Source organism: Microchirus variegatus (genome assembly GCF_963457635.1).
Source record: "Microchirus variegatus genome assembly, chromosome: 8".
NCBI classification, from domain to species: Eukaryota; Metazoa; Chordata; class Actinopteri; order Pleuronectiformes; family Soleidae; genus Microchirus; species Microchirus variegatus.
The window spans coordinates 22,023,971-22,040,498 of record NC_139809.1 but is presented as its reverse complement, the minus strand read 5'-3'; the positions used below and the strand labels follow the sequence as shown (position 1 = coordinate 22,040,498).

Genomic DNA, 16,528 nt, shown 5'->3' with positions numbered 1-16,528 from the left:
TTTAATCAGTTTTGCACTGAAAATAAATATTGTTTAAATGGCTTTGGTTTTACAGCTTTCTTGATTTGATTTGAGTCCTTGACTTCACACAGTGCAGATATTGGTACAATGACAATGCTACTTCAACATAATAGATATATGTTAATTGCAATGCATAGCTAAATTATAATGAATCTTAAGCATGATGATGCTGCGGACCTCCTTAAATCATAGTTGACTATCCCTGGTTTATATGGTTTATATGGCACACACACACACACACACACACACACACACACACACACACACACACACACACACACACACACACACACACACAGCCTTGTCCCTAACCTTAATCATAACCAGATAATGCCTAATCCTAACAGCTATTTAAAGCTAAGTCCTAAACTTAACCAGTTCTTCAGAAATGACGTTCTGCCTCATTAGGACTAGGTCTCCATGAGGACCACTGGTCCTGGCAAGGCCAGTATATGTGCCAGAATAGGTCCTAAAGATGTAACACACACACACACAGACGCACGTACACGCATGCACACAAGCACGCACACACATACGCACGCACACACAGAGCCTCAGTTGTCAATCACCATTCCTGATATGCAACCGACGAGCATGCTCATTACCTTACTGTAATGAATGAATGATTTTGTTATTCAAAGCAATTAAAAGAAAGGGAAAAAAAATCAATAATCATTAACATAAATAGTTAATTATTTTCTTAATGTTATTGATTCGCCTTGCTTTCACCTTTTGCAACATCACAACAAAATCGCTGATAAAGAAACTATACCAAATCAGAAGAAAGTAATGGTTGAATTATGAAGCCTCCCACCCCAACATTATATCTTTAACCAAACAATGTGAAACAATCACTTTGAAGCTTTCGACTTTAGATCACATGTTCATATACAGTAGGTATTCAAGAATAGAAACAAACAGTAAGAAAGAAAATATTCAAACTGAAAAGATGCACTCATCCATCATCCCTCCATTAGATATTGTGTTGCTGAACATCTGTTCGAACCTTTTTCATAATGGACAATAATGAGGTTGTGCCATAGTTTGACTCATGTGACTTTAATACAGTGATATTTGGTGTTAGCGCTCATTAATTGCTTGTTAAATATGCTTATTGCTCCCCTCTATTGTCCCCTCAATTGGAACAATTTGATACAGTTTGGTCCATAATTCTGTGCATCATTAAAATCAACCATTAAAATATTTTTTTTATTTTTTTTAAATTTTTTTTAAATGAAGGATAAATGTATTATACAAGAATGAGTGTGTGCATGAGGCAAGAGTGCTCATACTCTTCAATCTTTCAGCAAATAGTAATTAATTACCTGCACACATCATCAGATTCCCCCAGATATCCCTTACTGCCTATGGTTATACACAGACACACACGCACGCACGCACGCACACACACACACACACACACACACACACACACACACACACACACACACACACACACACACACACTAAAGTAGTGGATATAAAATCACTAGAGTCAGGGATGAGTGATGGAGTTTCTGGTTTCTCTTGAAAAGACTCACTATACAGTATATCAGCAGATCTGAGGTCACAGGTGTTGTAAAGACATTTTAATTTCAACAAACTTATTTGGGGTTGACACACATGTTGGAAGGACCTGCACCAAATGTATGCTCAAAGATAATTCTAAAAACGATCAATGTACACAAAGATACAATGTTTTTATTTTTAAGTTTCACCAAATTCAAGCTCTGACAACAAGAAAACAGAAATAAAAAGTACAGATTGTCTAGGCTTTACGTTATGGGGAATGATTTTGGTACCCATAAGTAAGACAAGTCCCCATAATGTGACTCTGTTACCAGATTTTGGTCCCCACAACATATATAATACCTGAAACACACATAATGCCAAGAAGTGAGCTGAGATTTGAGGGGTCATGGGTGGGCAGAAGTGCAGGGGCGTGGTCTGGTAGTGAACTCTGACACCGATGTATAATTTCAAAACTTAAACTGTGTAAGATTTGCATTTGTAGAAATACAATATACTATAAGTAATGTTTGTATTATATTACTTTTAAATTGAAATCTGTTGGTTTTTGTACCCTTATAAGTCTGTGTTATGTATTTTAGACAAGGGCCTTGGTTGACGGTGTTGGCCATCTTCAAGCAACATTTTTGTAAAGCAGCCAGAACAGGAGTGTGTTTCGATCGATATGATGTAATTGTGGAAATAGGCTCCGTTCACATAAAGTCAGATGCATAAGCAAAGAGAATGGGAGAATGCTTTACATCCTTTCTGGTTTTGTGTAGTTCCCTTACACACTTCAGAAAAGGAGGGTTGATTACGGGAGTCCTTCATTCTTTTTCAGTTTACAGTCATGCCATAAGATGTCTCTAGTTCTTACACACGGAATTATAAATTATTAATAATTTATAATTTATAATTATATTGACTATTTCAATAATCTTCTCTGAATAACCTGCACTTTCTCTCTCAGTACCTAACCAGGGCCAGGATAGAGACGGGATCTGCAGGTCATGGGGTCAACACCACTATGAAACATTTGATGGAATATACTTCTACTTCCCTGGAACCTGCTCCTATATTCTGGCCCAGGATTGTCACTCTTCTTCACCACAGTACACAGTGTGGGTAAGAACATATAGAACAAATTTAACCTCTTAATTATTCAAGTATAGTAGTAAGTATGTAATCTTCATTAATATGAGGTGAAAGCAGCACATGCTGAAAATACCTGAAACATTTTGTCACATCTAAATGCTAAATATATTATATATGTATATATATATACATATATATATATAAATATGAATCTTTCTGGTGAAACATAAATATTTTGAAATATTTAAAAAAATATTTTGATATACAATGTATATATATATATATATGTATATATATATATATAACTTTCAAACTGGCAGGTCACATTAAAAAGAAAATAATATGTGTGTAAAGTATCTGATGACAGAGACAGAGCAGATCAGTTCAATAAGACAGGCCGAGGTCACGCTGCTCTGTGCCGGCCACTGTGCGCACCGAGCGTCCACAGAGGCGGAGCTGATCACCTCTGACAGCGTTTCTGCCAAACAATACATAGGTCATAACTTAATAGACAAACCACATTTTTAAATTCTAAATGACTAATTTCTCACGTCAAAATGTTTATTTATTTGTTTTCTCTTCTGATGTTCCGGGGATATGCAATGCAATGACTTTCAAAAATTGAAACCACTTTTGATCTGGTTTGATCTTGACCGTGATCTCCAGCTCTCACTTTTTCAACATTGGTTGAAGTTAAATGTGATAAAATGTTGCAGTTATTTTCAGCATGTGCTGCTTTACAAACGGCACCTCATACATTAAAACTTTACATTTGTGGCAAAAGTATGGATGGCACGATACAACTTTTTATTGTCAGATACAGATCTACAGATCTTTCTTTGTAGCTTAAAGCTTTTCTTTGATTCTGCACAAACATCTCTTGTCTTCTCAGGTCCATAACAGCAGAGTGTGTGATGGAAGTGTGTATTCATGCCCAAGAGCTCTTAGTCTCTTCTTCCCCAATGAGGAAGAGATCCACATCTCTGGATATCAGGTCCACCAGGGAGGCCGCAGGTGTGTGTGTGTTCTTGTATGTGTATCTTTGTGAGGACAAAATAACGAATAAACCATAGCGAGTGAGGACATTTTGGGGGTCAGGACCTGGTTTAGGCTTAAGATTAGAATTAGTTTTAGATTCATGGTTCGGGTTAGGCATTATATTGTGAAGGTTAAGTTAGGGTAAGGGGTTAGGGAATACATGATGTCAATGAGAGTCCTCAGTAAGAATGCTGCATGTGGATCAGTATTCCTCACAAAGACCAAAACCTGGTCCCAACAAAATTTGAATTATGTTCAGGTTAAGGTTAGGATTAGACATTAACCGGTTATGATTAAGATTAGGGATAACACTTTGTTTAGGCTGTCCAGTGTAGAATAGCTGTGTGTGTGTGTTTTCCAGGTGTTACTTGTGTTGTGGGGACCTAACTCTGCTGGGATGAAGTTATTTAGGCCAGAAGTAGTTATGGTTAAGGGTAAGAGAAGGTCGCCAGGGAATAGATGTCAATGGAAAACAAAGGGCTCATTTCGATTTCACTGATGCCTCTAAAATACATCTGTCTGTATGAAATGTCAGGTTGAGTCTGCCTCAGACTATAGGCAGTGTCTTCATCGAGCGACTTGCTGATTACCTGCTGGTGAAGAGTGTGTTCGGCTTCTCATTGGCCTGGGACGGAGGCTCTGGTGTTTACCTGAAGATGAGCGAGGAGCACCAGGGCACTCCCTGTGGCCTGTGTGGGAACTTCAACCACATCCCGGGTGATGACCTCACCACCCCTCGAGGTAAGAGCAGCCTGGCTGGCTCCTTGTCCTCTTATCCCTTCTTTCACCGCCCACTCCCCTCAATTATCACTATTACTGAACAATCAGCACTAATTCTGACCAATTATAGTTGAAAAGATCTCAATGGAAGGAAAGAATGCAGATTTTGGGTTTGAATAGCTGGAAAAAAACAAGAATCCTTCCTCAGGTAACCAGACATACAGTATGAACTATGGTCTCCTGTTTGAGAGCAGAGAGATATGCAGTGGAGTTTGGATCAGTCCAGAGAATTAAACAATTTGGCTGTAGGGACTCATGGCAGACATTTGGTCTGGTTGTTGTAGGAAAAGTTTATTGATTATTCTGTCCTTTTACTTACATATTTTTTGTTCCATTTGTTTGTTCAATTTTATGAATTTTACATAATAGTCAGTTTAATTATTTCTCACATATCCTTAATTGAACATTAAAAAGCCAAAGAAATAAACCAGGTATTGACTGATATGTAGAGCAACAACTGTACATTGTATTGTCACTCTCACTCTGAAGCTTTATATCCCCATATATCTCTTATATCTGGAATTAGCCTAAAAATAACCAGGTATTATTTATAAACCACATTGTCCAGTCTTACAGAAATATTTATTTCATTTATATCACGGTATACATTATATTGACATCAAATGATATGAAAGATTTATAGTGATATTTTTCCCCATATTACACAGCCCTAATATATATATTGTTATTAATAATCAGTGTTTATTATTCCAATATTTATTTAGGGATTATAAAGTTAACACAGAAACAGTCAGACAGTATTATATGAGTGGAAAGTAAATATATAATTAGATCCATCCATCCATTATCTACCACTGTGAGGGTCAGTTGGGAACATCTGGCAAAATCCCCTGCCAGATGTTCCCAACTGATGGGAGCTGATGGGTACCGGTAGGCCAAGCGCAACGTGGCTTCGGCGGTCTCTAAGGCAAAAACTCAGGCGTGGGAGGAGTTTGGTGAGGCCATGGTGAACGACTTCTGGACGGCTTAGAGGAGGTTCTGGTCGGCGATCCGGCGACTCAGGAGGGAGAAGCAGTGCAACATCAACACTGTGTACAGTGGGGATGGGGTGTTGCTGACTTCTGCTACTTTGAAGATCTCCTCAATCCCACTGACACGCCTTCCAATGAGGAAGCAGAGTCTGGGTGTTGTAGGACTGTCTTAAGATTCCCTTATTAGTCCCGCAGTGGGGAAATTTCCAATTTCTGCATTTTAACCCATCCGTGAGTTAGTGAACACACACCGCACTCAGTGAGGTGAAGTACATGCTAACCCAGAGCAGTGAGCTGCCTGCATTCAGCGGCGCTCGGGGTGCTGCCCCCTTGGTTGACGCGTCTCGCGGCAGCCCGCGGTGGTGGTCCCTCTTTTAAGAAGGGGGACCAGAGGGTGTGTGCTAACTACAGGGGTATCACACTCCTCAGCCTCCCAGGTAAGATCTTTTAGGGGGTCCTGGAAAGGAGAGTCCGTCGGATAGTCGAACCTCGGATCCAGGAGGAACAGTGTGGTTTTCATCCTGGTTGTGGAACAGTGGATCAGCTCTATACTCTTGGCAGGGTCCTGGAGGGTGCATGGGATTTCGCCCAACCAGTCTACATGTGCTTTGTGGATTTGGAGAAGGCGTTCGATCGTGTCCCTAGGGGACTCCTGTGGTGAGTGCTCTGGGAGTATGGGGTTCCGGAACCCTTGATAAGGGCCATTCGGTCCCTTTACTCCCGGTGCCAGAGCTTGGTCCACATTGCCGGCAGTAAGTCAGATCCGTTTCTGGTGGGAGTTGGACTCCACCAAGGTTGCCCTTTGTCACTGATTCTGATGATAACCTTTATGGGCAGAATTTCTAGACGCAGCCAGGGCATTGAGGGAGTCTGGTTTGGTGAGCCCAGGATTGGGTGTCTGCTCTTTGGGGATGATGTAGTCCTGTTTGAGATACAAATACAAATACAAATTTTATTCTTGTCATTGTGTATTGTATGTTTTGGGTAACATCTACTGCACGTCTGTCCGTCCAGAGAGTGGATCCCTCACCTGTGGTTCTCCCTAAGGTTTCTACCCTTTTTCCCTTTTCACAAGGGTTTTTTCCCTGGTAGTTTTTCCTTACCCTGGTCGAAGGTCTAAGGACAGAGGATGTTACCAACCCTGTGAAGTCCCATGAGACAAACTATGTTTTGTAAACTGTTGGCTATATAAATAAAGATTGATTGATTGATTGATTGATTGATTGATGTAGTCCTGTTTGCCTCATCGGGCCGTGATCTCCAGCTCTCACTGGAGCGGTTCGCAGCTGGTTGTGTTGCGTCTGGGATGAGAATCAGCACCTCCAAATCCGAGACCATGGTCCTCAACCTGGATGAGATCCTGAGATCCTGCCCCAAGTGGAGGAGTTTAAGTATCTCGGGGTCTTGTTCACAAGTGACGTAAAAATGAAGCAGGAGATCGACAGACGCCTCGTGATTCCCCCGTAAGAGCTGGACGAAGTGGCCAGCGAGAGGGAAGTCTGGGCTTCTCTGCTCAAGCTAATACCCACGCGACCCGACCATTGGATAAGCAGTAGAAGATGGATGGATGGACAAATCTAAACAAAAATCAGCAATGGCATTTTTGCTGTATCATATTGTGGACTGTTTAAGTATTTCTAATGGAGGAATATTTATTACACAGTTGGAGAATGATGTCTTTGAAATAGCTTGCACAAAATGTGTTGTTAACAGCTTCACAGTTCAGAAGAAAAGGTCTTATATGACTTTATCCGACTGATATTACTATCAGTAGATACTGGAGTAGTATGAAAAAGTGGTATTGTGCAATCCCAACTGATACTGTATGTTAACATTGTGTTTCAGGCATTCGTACGGATGAACCTGCAGTGTTTGCAGACAGCTGGGCAGTGGATTTGCCTCATGAGAGAGCCTGTCCCTCAGTAGATGTGGACTTCAATGGGCCCTGCGAGTCAGAGTCAGACATGGATGTAAGAACCACAGACTCTCATCTTACCATTACAGTCTATTGCAAATTTTAACCCAATATTTTTAGATATATACAATATACAATATTAATAGTGTTTATCCATTGCTGCTAAGTGAATACTGGGCATTAGCTCACCAAGGATAGCATCAGAGAAGGTCAGTAGTAGCTGGAAAAATAATTGAGGATTGGAAGCAATTTGATGGTGTAAAATGTACACCTGTTGGTATTGTTTTGTTCCTGCTTCCATCTGTTATTGTAACAGGTCCTTCTAAATGGAGAACTGATGTGGCTTCCTCATCCATCCGTACATTAATTTTATGTCATAAGACTGCAGCAGTGTTGCTTTACCTCTCTTGTTGTATATTCCAACTGCTTAATTTGTATTTATGCTTAATTGTTTGCAGGATGCCATCGAGAAATGCAGTGCACTTCTCTTTTTTCCATTTCTGTCATGCCACGAAAACATTGACCCAAATCCCTTTGTGGCCAGCTGTGTATCTGATCTCTGCGTGTAAGTCAAAACACTGAATCAATAATAATTGAATGATGTATTCTTAGTTTTGTTAGTTTACAGTTAATGTTGTTGTTTTTTCCCTTTTCAGATCTGATGATGAGGAAACATTTTGTTATGCCTTGGTTGAGTACACCAGAGCCTGCTCACATGTTGGATATCCAGTGAGGGAATGGAGGGACAGCTTCCCTTCTTGCAGTGAGTTTTTATTAGCTAATGGCACGTATAGAAGACATGCTTCCTTCTTTATATTGTGATTTTTTTTATTCTTGCAAAATCATTTACTGTTTACAAAAATCAGAGTTAGTAGTGGCTCTGTTCTCACAGTGAAAACAGATTTGTTATCACGCTGATGAAAAAAAAGAAAATCCTGTTTATCTGTTCTATGAATAATCTGTGTATTTGTTTGCAGATGACGGCTGTGAGGAGAGCTTTGTCTACAGAGATTGTATCAGTTGCTGTCCACCCACCTGTACATTTGAGAAAGAGTGTTTGGGAACCAACCTGCATTGTCTAGATGGCTGCTACTGTCCTGATGGTATTTGAAATTGAAACATAAATAAAATATATCTAATCGCTGCTCTCTGTAATTTGATCTCACTCTGACTCTTTTTTCTAACTCTCTTTCCTCATAGGTCTTATTCTACAGAACGGTACATGTATTCCTGTGTCTCAGTGTCCGTGTGTTTACCATGGAACATCTTATGTACATGGACATGTGCTTCAACAAGGCTGCAGTGTTTGGTGAGTGTGGATGTGTTTTCATCAGTGAGCATAGAACACTGTGTTTGTGCTGCAAGCCTACAGCGATGTGTTTTTGTTGTTTTTTTCTTAGTGTGTGTATGGGAGGAGGGTGGAACTGCACAGAGAACAACTGCACAGGTAAGATTATTTTAAAAACTTACTGACTTACATGAAATTATAAAATGTAAAATTATTTTGCATTTGAATTTTTCTTAAAATCCATTTTTAGACTTGCCTTTATGTGATGTCATTCTTCTTCTTAGATTTTTGATACATTTTATTTATTGCTTGATTTTTATTCCTTTATTTGCACTTATTTGCCATTGAGAGACATTGCCTTCTGGGTTTCTGCTTTTATTTTTATTGACATTTGATGTAGATTTTCCTTTGTGTTCCTTTTGTTTTTGTCCCAAAGCAAGTGCTTGTTACAAAGCACTTTGTAAACATGTTTTTCAACTTTCTCAAGCAAATGCTCTCTGCTAATGTCAATGAAGCTCATATATGGTTCCCCTTTAATTTACATTATGCTGGCAAAAATATTCTGTCTGAGATGAGTGAATACCTTCCTGCTCTTTGTCTCTTCTCAGCGGAGTGTTCAGTGGTTGGTGATGTGTTTGTGACGACATTTGACGGTCGGATGTTTCTGCAGCCGGGGGCGTGTCAGTATGTCCTGGCAAAGAGTCGCAGCAGCATCCGATTCACTGTGACGCTGCAATATACAACCTGTGCTGAGGTACAAAGGTTCACACGCACGCATGCACTCACACACACACACGCACACACACACACACACACACACACACACACACACACACACACACACACACACACACACACACACACACACGCACACACACACACGCACACATGCCTCATTCCTACAGAAGATCCCACCTGTATGGTGTATGTGTGTGTTTACAGCAGCAGACGTGCATTCAGTCAGTGACACTGGTGTTGGATGAAGATGTAGATCATCAGATCACTTTGACCAAAGAGGGGGAGGTGATAATCGGTATCCATCCTGCACCTGCGTTGCCTTATGTTGATGGTAAGAATTAAAGAAAAAAAGAATAAAAAAACCTTCATGTAAGTTCATGTAATTTTTGTGCCAAAAAATAAACATTATGCTATGTCCAAATTGCAAATCTCAAATCAGATCTTTTCAGGCACACTTTAAATTGCAAGTGGTTTGTGCATCCTGACAGTCTGTGGTGTGTCATCTACAACCTACAACATGAGCAGATGTCATGTTTTTCCCCCATATCATGGCTGAATAATTTGGATAATATTATTTAATAATATTAATATTTATTTAATATAATTATTTAAAAATAATAGGAAACTATCAAAATATTAACTACTCTACTCGAATGCAAGGCGGACAACTTAAAGAGATGAATTGTTATGAACATGCCGTCACAAAACGTTTTTCATTATCAATTTAATGAATTAGTCAAAATGTTTTTTGTCATGTAATTTCCAAACCTCAAAATCACAGTGTCCTCAAATGTTTTGTTTTGTCCACAACCTAAAAATATGAATTTTCTGTCATAGAGGAGCAAAGAAAACAGAATATATTCACATTGATGAAGGTAAATCACAGTCTTATTTATGACTTAAACTGGGTAACCGAGTATTAAAATAGGTTGCAGTTAATTCAGCAATTGATTCACTAAAATTCATTTATTAATTGTTCTTCTGCAATTTGTTAATTGCTTTGATTCAAATTGGGATTTTGGGAATTGTTTGTGTTTCTGGGTTTACAGATAGAGTGGAGGTGCGGAGGCTGACCTCTGTGTTTACACAGCTGAAGGCAGGCATTGGTCTGAGGCTGCGTTATGATGGTGAAGGTGGACAGGTCTATCTGCAGTTGGACAGTGGTCTGTGGCGTGGACACACACTGGGCCTGTGTGGAACCTTCAATGGAAATCTACGTGATGACTTCCTGTGAGACGCTATATCCTCACTTATGCATCACTAAAGTAAAGTGTCACTTTACATCACTCTGTGTGTGTGTGTGTGTGTGTGTGTGTGTGTGTGTGTGTGTGTGTGTGTGTGTGTGTGTGTGTGTGTGTGTGTGTGTGTGTGTGTGTGTGTTTGTGTGTGTAGGTCTCCAGCAGGTATGATAGAGGGCACTCCTCAGCTTCATGCCAATGCTTGGAAGGTGTCATCTGCTTGTGTAGCTCCAGTTAATCTTCCCATCATAGATCCATGTGAGATGAACCAGAACAATGGTAAGTATGGGGTGTCGAACTCAAATGATGTGAGGACCAATGAGCATCTAGGGCCAATTCCAATTCCTATCTTAACCCTCAATCTTAACCCTCAAGCTTAACCCTTAATCTTAACCTGGCCCACAAAACCAAGTGTTGAGGGTTATTTTGTCACTTAGAAATGGGACACCCCTTAAATGCAGATTCTTCAGATTGTGATGGGCATAAAATGGAGTCCAAAACACACACATATAACTCCAAAAAAGAAGAAGAAGAACACATTTACGTCAGGATTATTTATTACGATCCGTTTGTCAGTCAAGTTATTAGGTTGTCAGTTAGTTATAAGATGATACTCATACAAATACCACAACCACGGACATATTCAGCTGACAGTTACCACACACCACGGCTTATTGAAAAGTAAACCATAGCAAACGATCGTGTATGCACACCGGCCGGCTATTGACAAAAGATCGTAAAATAAAAATAAATGTTATGTAACAATAACATCAGTAATCCATAATATGGGCCTAAACTAAGATAATACAATGGTTTCTATAATTTTATATCTCTATTAACAAAGAAAATACTTAATTTGTAGCATACTCGTTTCGCTGCTTTCGGCGCCATCTTTCTTATGTGAAAACACGCAATGCATTCTGGGTAGCCCTTGCTCCCAAGGGTGGTCTCGGAAAATCTCAATATTGAAGGCGATACAGCCATTAAACTCGCCCCGCAGTTAATTTTTCTGAGAATCAGGACAGCACTTGCACTAGAGGGAGCGCACATTTTTGAGATTGAGGGTTAAGATTGAGGGTTAAGCAAGGAATTGGAATTCACCCCTAGTCAGGTCAAAAGGTGTCCAGTCTAGATAAAAAAAAAACAGTGGAAAAAACAGTTCAGTAGGGGAGGGGATGATGAGTTTAAGATTAGAACACAACAATTTAATCATGATGTGATGAGACATTAAAAAAGTGTTTTGTGATATGATAGTATTTTATGTACACATACACATACATTTATATCATTCACATATTATGTGAATGATGTATGTATAGATGTATAATTCACAACAAAACATCAACAACAGGCAGACAAATAAAATAGAATCTAAAATTGGGTAAATAATAATAACTGTACTAAACTAATCAAGCATAGTAACTTAGTAAATAGTATATAGTACTATGTGTGTGTATGTGTGTGTACTATATATTACTAGTAACTGTAACGTGAGGTAGAGACCTGAAAAGTCTCCGTAATAACGGAGAAATGGAAGATAATCCGTTCACCGAACGCATGCTTTTTCATTGAAGCGTGTCATTGGGTGTTCGTAGGATAATGCACAAAAAACGGGTACATGTACATGTTTCTGTACGTTTTCATACGAGCCCTTCATGAGAATACGTTGAGGAGATTATTATAATAATAATAATTATTATTATATTATAATTATTATTAGGGCTGTCAAAATTAACGCGTTAACGCAGGATGATTATTTGAGGAATTAACGCATTATTTTTTTTAACGCATTAACGCACTTTCTCACTTTCATCGCGCTACGAGTAAACGTGCAGTTTATGAACAGGCAAGGCGGCGGGCAACTGCTTGGGGCCCCATGCTCCCGACACTCGGACCTTAATGCATCAGTGAGCAGCCGCATCCCCGTCTCCCTTAAACAACAAGGGTTGATTTGCAATGACATCTCAGTAGGAAACCTCCCTAAAGGGGCCCCACGTCACCTCACGTTAACCTGTGTGAAGCTGAAGGAAAATGAAGAGGAGTTATCAATCAGGAAGTTAGAAGAGGAAGAAAAAAGAGAGGATGAAGAAAAAAGAAAGAAAGACACACAGTTGTAAGTGGCGCTGCTGGCGCAGATAAAGATATAATCATAACATTAACAGTCACTGTCTAACTAACGGGGACACAGACAACAGCTAACGTTAGCGTTAGAATGCTAGCTGACGCTGACGCTGACTAGTAGAAGCAGTGCTTCAAAGTGCTGATGAGGAATTTCCTGCTGTGGGTTTAGTAAGAAATCTATTTAACTTCTATACTTTATATTTTGTTTATAATGTGAGTTATTTACAGTGCAATGTAAAGTTTTTTTTAAAGTTATTTACAGCATTTTATTTTTTCTATTTATCTATATTGTCTTATAATGTGTTTTTTTTTTTACAATGTAATGTTTATTTTTTTTACTAAGTTTGTATAGGTTTTTAAAAGTTATTTACAGTATTTTATTGTTCTTTATATTTATATTTTCACATACTTCATTTATCTCTCCGTTCCTACAACAATATAAAGATAAATATTCTGCATATTTACGAATGGTAATTAATCGTGATTAATCGTGATTAATCGTGATTAATCCACAGCTACCCTGTGATTAATCTGATTAAAAATGTTAATCTTTTGACAGCCCTAATTATTATAAAAGTATTGCTAACAAACCTATTTAGTATTATATTCTCTTGATATTGAATAACCTTACTGGCAGCTGTGCCTCAACCACACACACTGCATTTACAAGGAAGAGGATGTTGTGGACCATGTTTTCATAATAACGTGGCATTTATAGTGGGACACATGTAATCAATGAAGTTGTATGTGGCCTGTGCGCCACAAGTTTGACACTTTTGTTTTAATTAATTGAATACAAGGTAATGGAAAAAGTGAAAGATGCCATGGGTTTTAATTAATTCACTTGAATTACTACATCCTTCTCAACCTAAGTGTTATGGATTTTCCTGGAGTCACTATGAGTTGCAGTTTTCAGCTGCATGTTGTTTCAGAGTAGAAATGCAAATATCTCTAAATGCATTTTTTTTTGGCGTGTGATTTTGTATGTTCCAGTGTTCTATGCATCCCAGTGTGAGGTGCTTTTGGGGAGTGTGTTCGCTCCATGTCATGGCTATATCAGTCCAAACATCTACCAGCAGCAGTGTCGCTACCAGGCGTGTCGCTGTGGCAGCAGCTGTCTGTGCACGGCGCTGGCTCACTACTCTTACCTCTGCTCCAAACATGGAGTCACTGTCAATTTCAGATCACACGTCTCTGAATGTGGTAAGTCTGCTGCTATTACTTGAACTGTTTTGACTGATTAGGATTAGGGATCCCTGAAGATTTATCACGCAAATTTGAGCACATTTCCCCCATTTTAGCCTCATCTCACTGGCTGCCCATACGTACTTGGATCCATTTTGAAATGATTTTATTTGTTTTTAAATCTCTGAATAGCCTTGCCCCGCCTTACCTCTCTGATCATATTCACCCGCTCGCTCTCTCAGGTCAGCTGATCAGCTGCTCCTGAGTGTGCCTAAAACCAAGCAGAAGCTCAGAGGGGTTTGTGTCACAGCTCCAAAACTTTGGAATGATCTGCCATTGCACATTAGACAGGCCTTGCCTGTTTTTAAATCCCTCCTTAAAACCCAACTCTTCTCTTTGGCTTTTGACACTTAGCGAAATTTTTATTGTATGGCTGCCATCTTTAAATTACTTTAATCTATTTTATGTTATTTTATTGTATTTCATTTTTAACTTTTTTCCTCATTATGTGTTTTATTTACTATTTACTATGTACAGCACTTTGGTCCACCGTGGATTGTTTAAAGTTCTTAACAAATAAAGTTGGATTGGATTGGATTGGAAGATACTCACTATTCTTCCACTCACCTACTATACTGTTCAAAATCACGGGATTTGATATCAGAAAGAGAAACATGTTAAATTCCATACAAACCAAAATCCTAGGTATTGCATGCTTCTCTATGCACAGACTTGACAGGTGTAAATAAAAAGCAGCATTTTTGCTGAGTCATGTTTTGGGCTATGTATTTCTTCTATATACGAGCAGAATATGTGTTACACAGTTGGCTAATTGTGTATTTGAAATTGCATGAAATGGATAGCACGACTTTGTAGTTTAAAAGGGTTAAAAATGACTGATATGTCGGACTGATATCGGTAGATATTTGAAGTTGTGATATTGATATTGGTATCGGTATCGGACACAAACGTGATATTGTGCGATCCCAATTTGGAGTGTGGGTACTTAAATTGTGGAACTTGCTGATATTGAGTATAATATGAATATTTAATGATGTAATTATAGCAGTTTCACTACTTACTTAGAAACAACATATTTACGCTGCGTTACATTTATAGTCACAACTCGAAGCAACCTCACATACCCTGAGTTCAGGAAGATGGCTGCCACCCTACTGACATCGCTGATATTACAATCAATATCACATCTGTTGTATTTGTTTCACAGCAAATTGGCCACAGGTCTCTGACACTAAAGCCATCTAAACTGAATACTAAGAGAAATGCTGAGCCTATATGTATATACATATATATATATATATGTATATATGGCATATACCGGCATATATATGTATATATATATATATATATATTTCTGCAGTGATGTCCCTCTGTGAACCAATACCTTGTATCAGCATTGATGCATCCCTATATTTGTGTTTACATACATTTTTATTACAGAACGTTACCACAAATTAAAAGCCTGCTGTTTTTTGTTCAGACTCAGATAAACTTCATTGTCTAAGGCATTTCAGAAAATGTGACTGTGACGTACCACAAACATGCAGAGTTATGTTATAAGGCAACTGGCATTATTACAGTATCTGGCCTGGCAGATTCATTAAAAAATCTGAACAAATCCGAAAAAACACACACATAATTTGAATAAATTATTTATTAATTTTTACACAAAACTGACTTTTTCATGCATGTATAAAAAAATGGCTTGAAATGTATTTGAATTAACTTGCTGACCACTGATATAGGGAAATGTGCTTGTGTTTTCTAGGAACGGTGTGTCTTGGAGGTATGCTGTACCACTCCTGTGTGTCATCGTGTGGGCGTTCCTGTCGGGCCCTGTCAGGCTCTGACATGTGTGACCCTGGTGACTGCGCTGAGGGGTGTGGCTGTCCTGAAGGCAGTTTTTATGACGATGTGCGGCAACGATGTGTGCAAATGTAAGACCTTATATATCATACACACACGCATACACACACATTAAAGTAATTAAAGTAATACAAATAATGCCACTTCTCATCCTCAGGTCTCAGTGTCACTGTTACTCTGTGGGTGGAGTGTCACAGCCAGGAGAGGTGAGCTTCAGTGCCTCCGGCCCCTGGTGAGTCACAGCTGGACGTGACCTTAACTCAAAGGTCAAAATTACAACAGCACAAAGTGTCCAACACATATGAGAAAACAATTAAAGTTTCAGTGATTTAACCTTGTCTTTTATGTCATTTTTTGTCTTTTTAATCTCCCTTCTTGTTTCCCCCATCAGCCTGTGCAGAAATGGGAAGCTGGAGTGTAAGCCTGAGGAAGACGGTAACTTCTCTTGAATTTGAATTTGAATTTAATGACATATAAGATGAGGATACATTACATGATCTTAAAGGGGACATATTATGCAAAATCAACTAATAACTTTAATACTTATATTTGGGAGTAGGCAAAGTTTGAAAAAAGATGACTCACTCATGTTTTTGTTTTCCTTCTCAGTCTGAGTACAGGAGATAAAAGACGCGATGTTGTCTTCCTCACTAATTGCTAGGTCATATTGAGACATTCCTGGAATTGTTGTCTCTCAGACTTCCGCTTTGTCCCTAAAAAA

At 38.9% G+C, this 16,528-nt stretch overlaps 1 protein-coding gene across 1 annotated transcript in view; it reads left to right on the top strand.

Annotated features, from left to right (window-relative positions):
- Positions 1-16,528, top strand: part of otogl (otogelin-like) — a gene marked incomplete at both ends in the record, with an annotated part of 54,010 nt that overhangs the window by 1,694 nt on the left and 35,788 nt on the right. Inside the window, 17 exons of the mRNA XM_083894282.1 lie at positions 2,501-2,655; positions 3,518-3,639; positions 4,199-4,404; positions 7,281-7,405; positions 7,809-7,915; positions 8,007-8,113; positions 8,328-8,453; positions 8,551-8,659; positions 8,751-8,797; positions 9,247-9,392; positions 9,581-9,707; positions 10,426-10,606; positions 10,769-10,893; positions 13,729-13,938; positions 15,710-15,878; positions 15,965-16,039; positions 16,199-16,242. Of these exons, the coding sequence (XP_083750408.1) occupies positions 2,501-2,655; positions 3,518-3,639; positions 4,199-4,404; positions 7,281-7,405; positions 7,809-7,915; positions 8,007-8,113; positions 8,328-8,453; positions 8,551-8,659; positions 8,751-8,797; positions 9,247-9,392; positions 9,581-9,707; positions 10,426-10,606; positions 10,769-10,893; positions 13,729-13,938; positions 15,710-15,878; positions 15,965-16,039; positions 16,199-16,242 (2,181 nt within the window). The remainder of the gene's footprint in view (positions 1-2,500; positions 2,656-3,517; positions 3,640-4,198; positions 4,405-7,280; positions 7,406-7,808; positions 7,916-8,006; positions 8,114-8,327; positions 8,454-8,550; positions 8,660-8,750; positions 8,798-9,246; positions 9,393-9,580; positions 9,708-10,425; positions 10,607-10,768; positions 10,894-13,728; positions 13,939-15,709; positions 15,879-15,964; positions 16,040-16,198; positions 16,243-16,528) is intronic.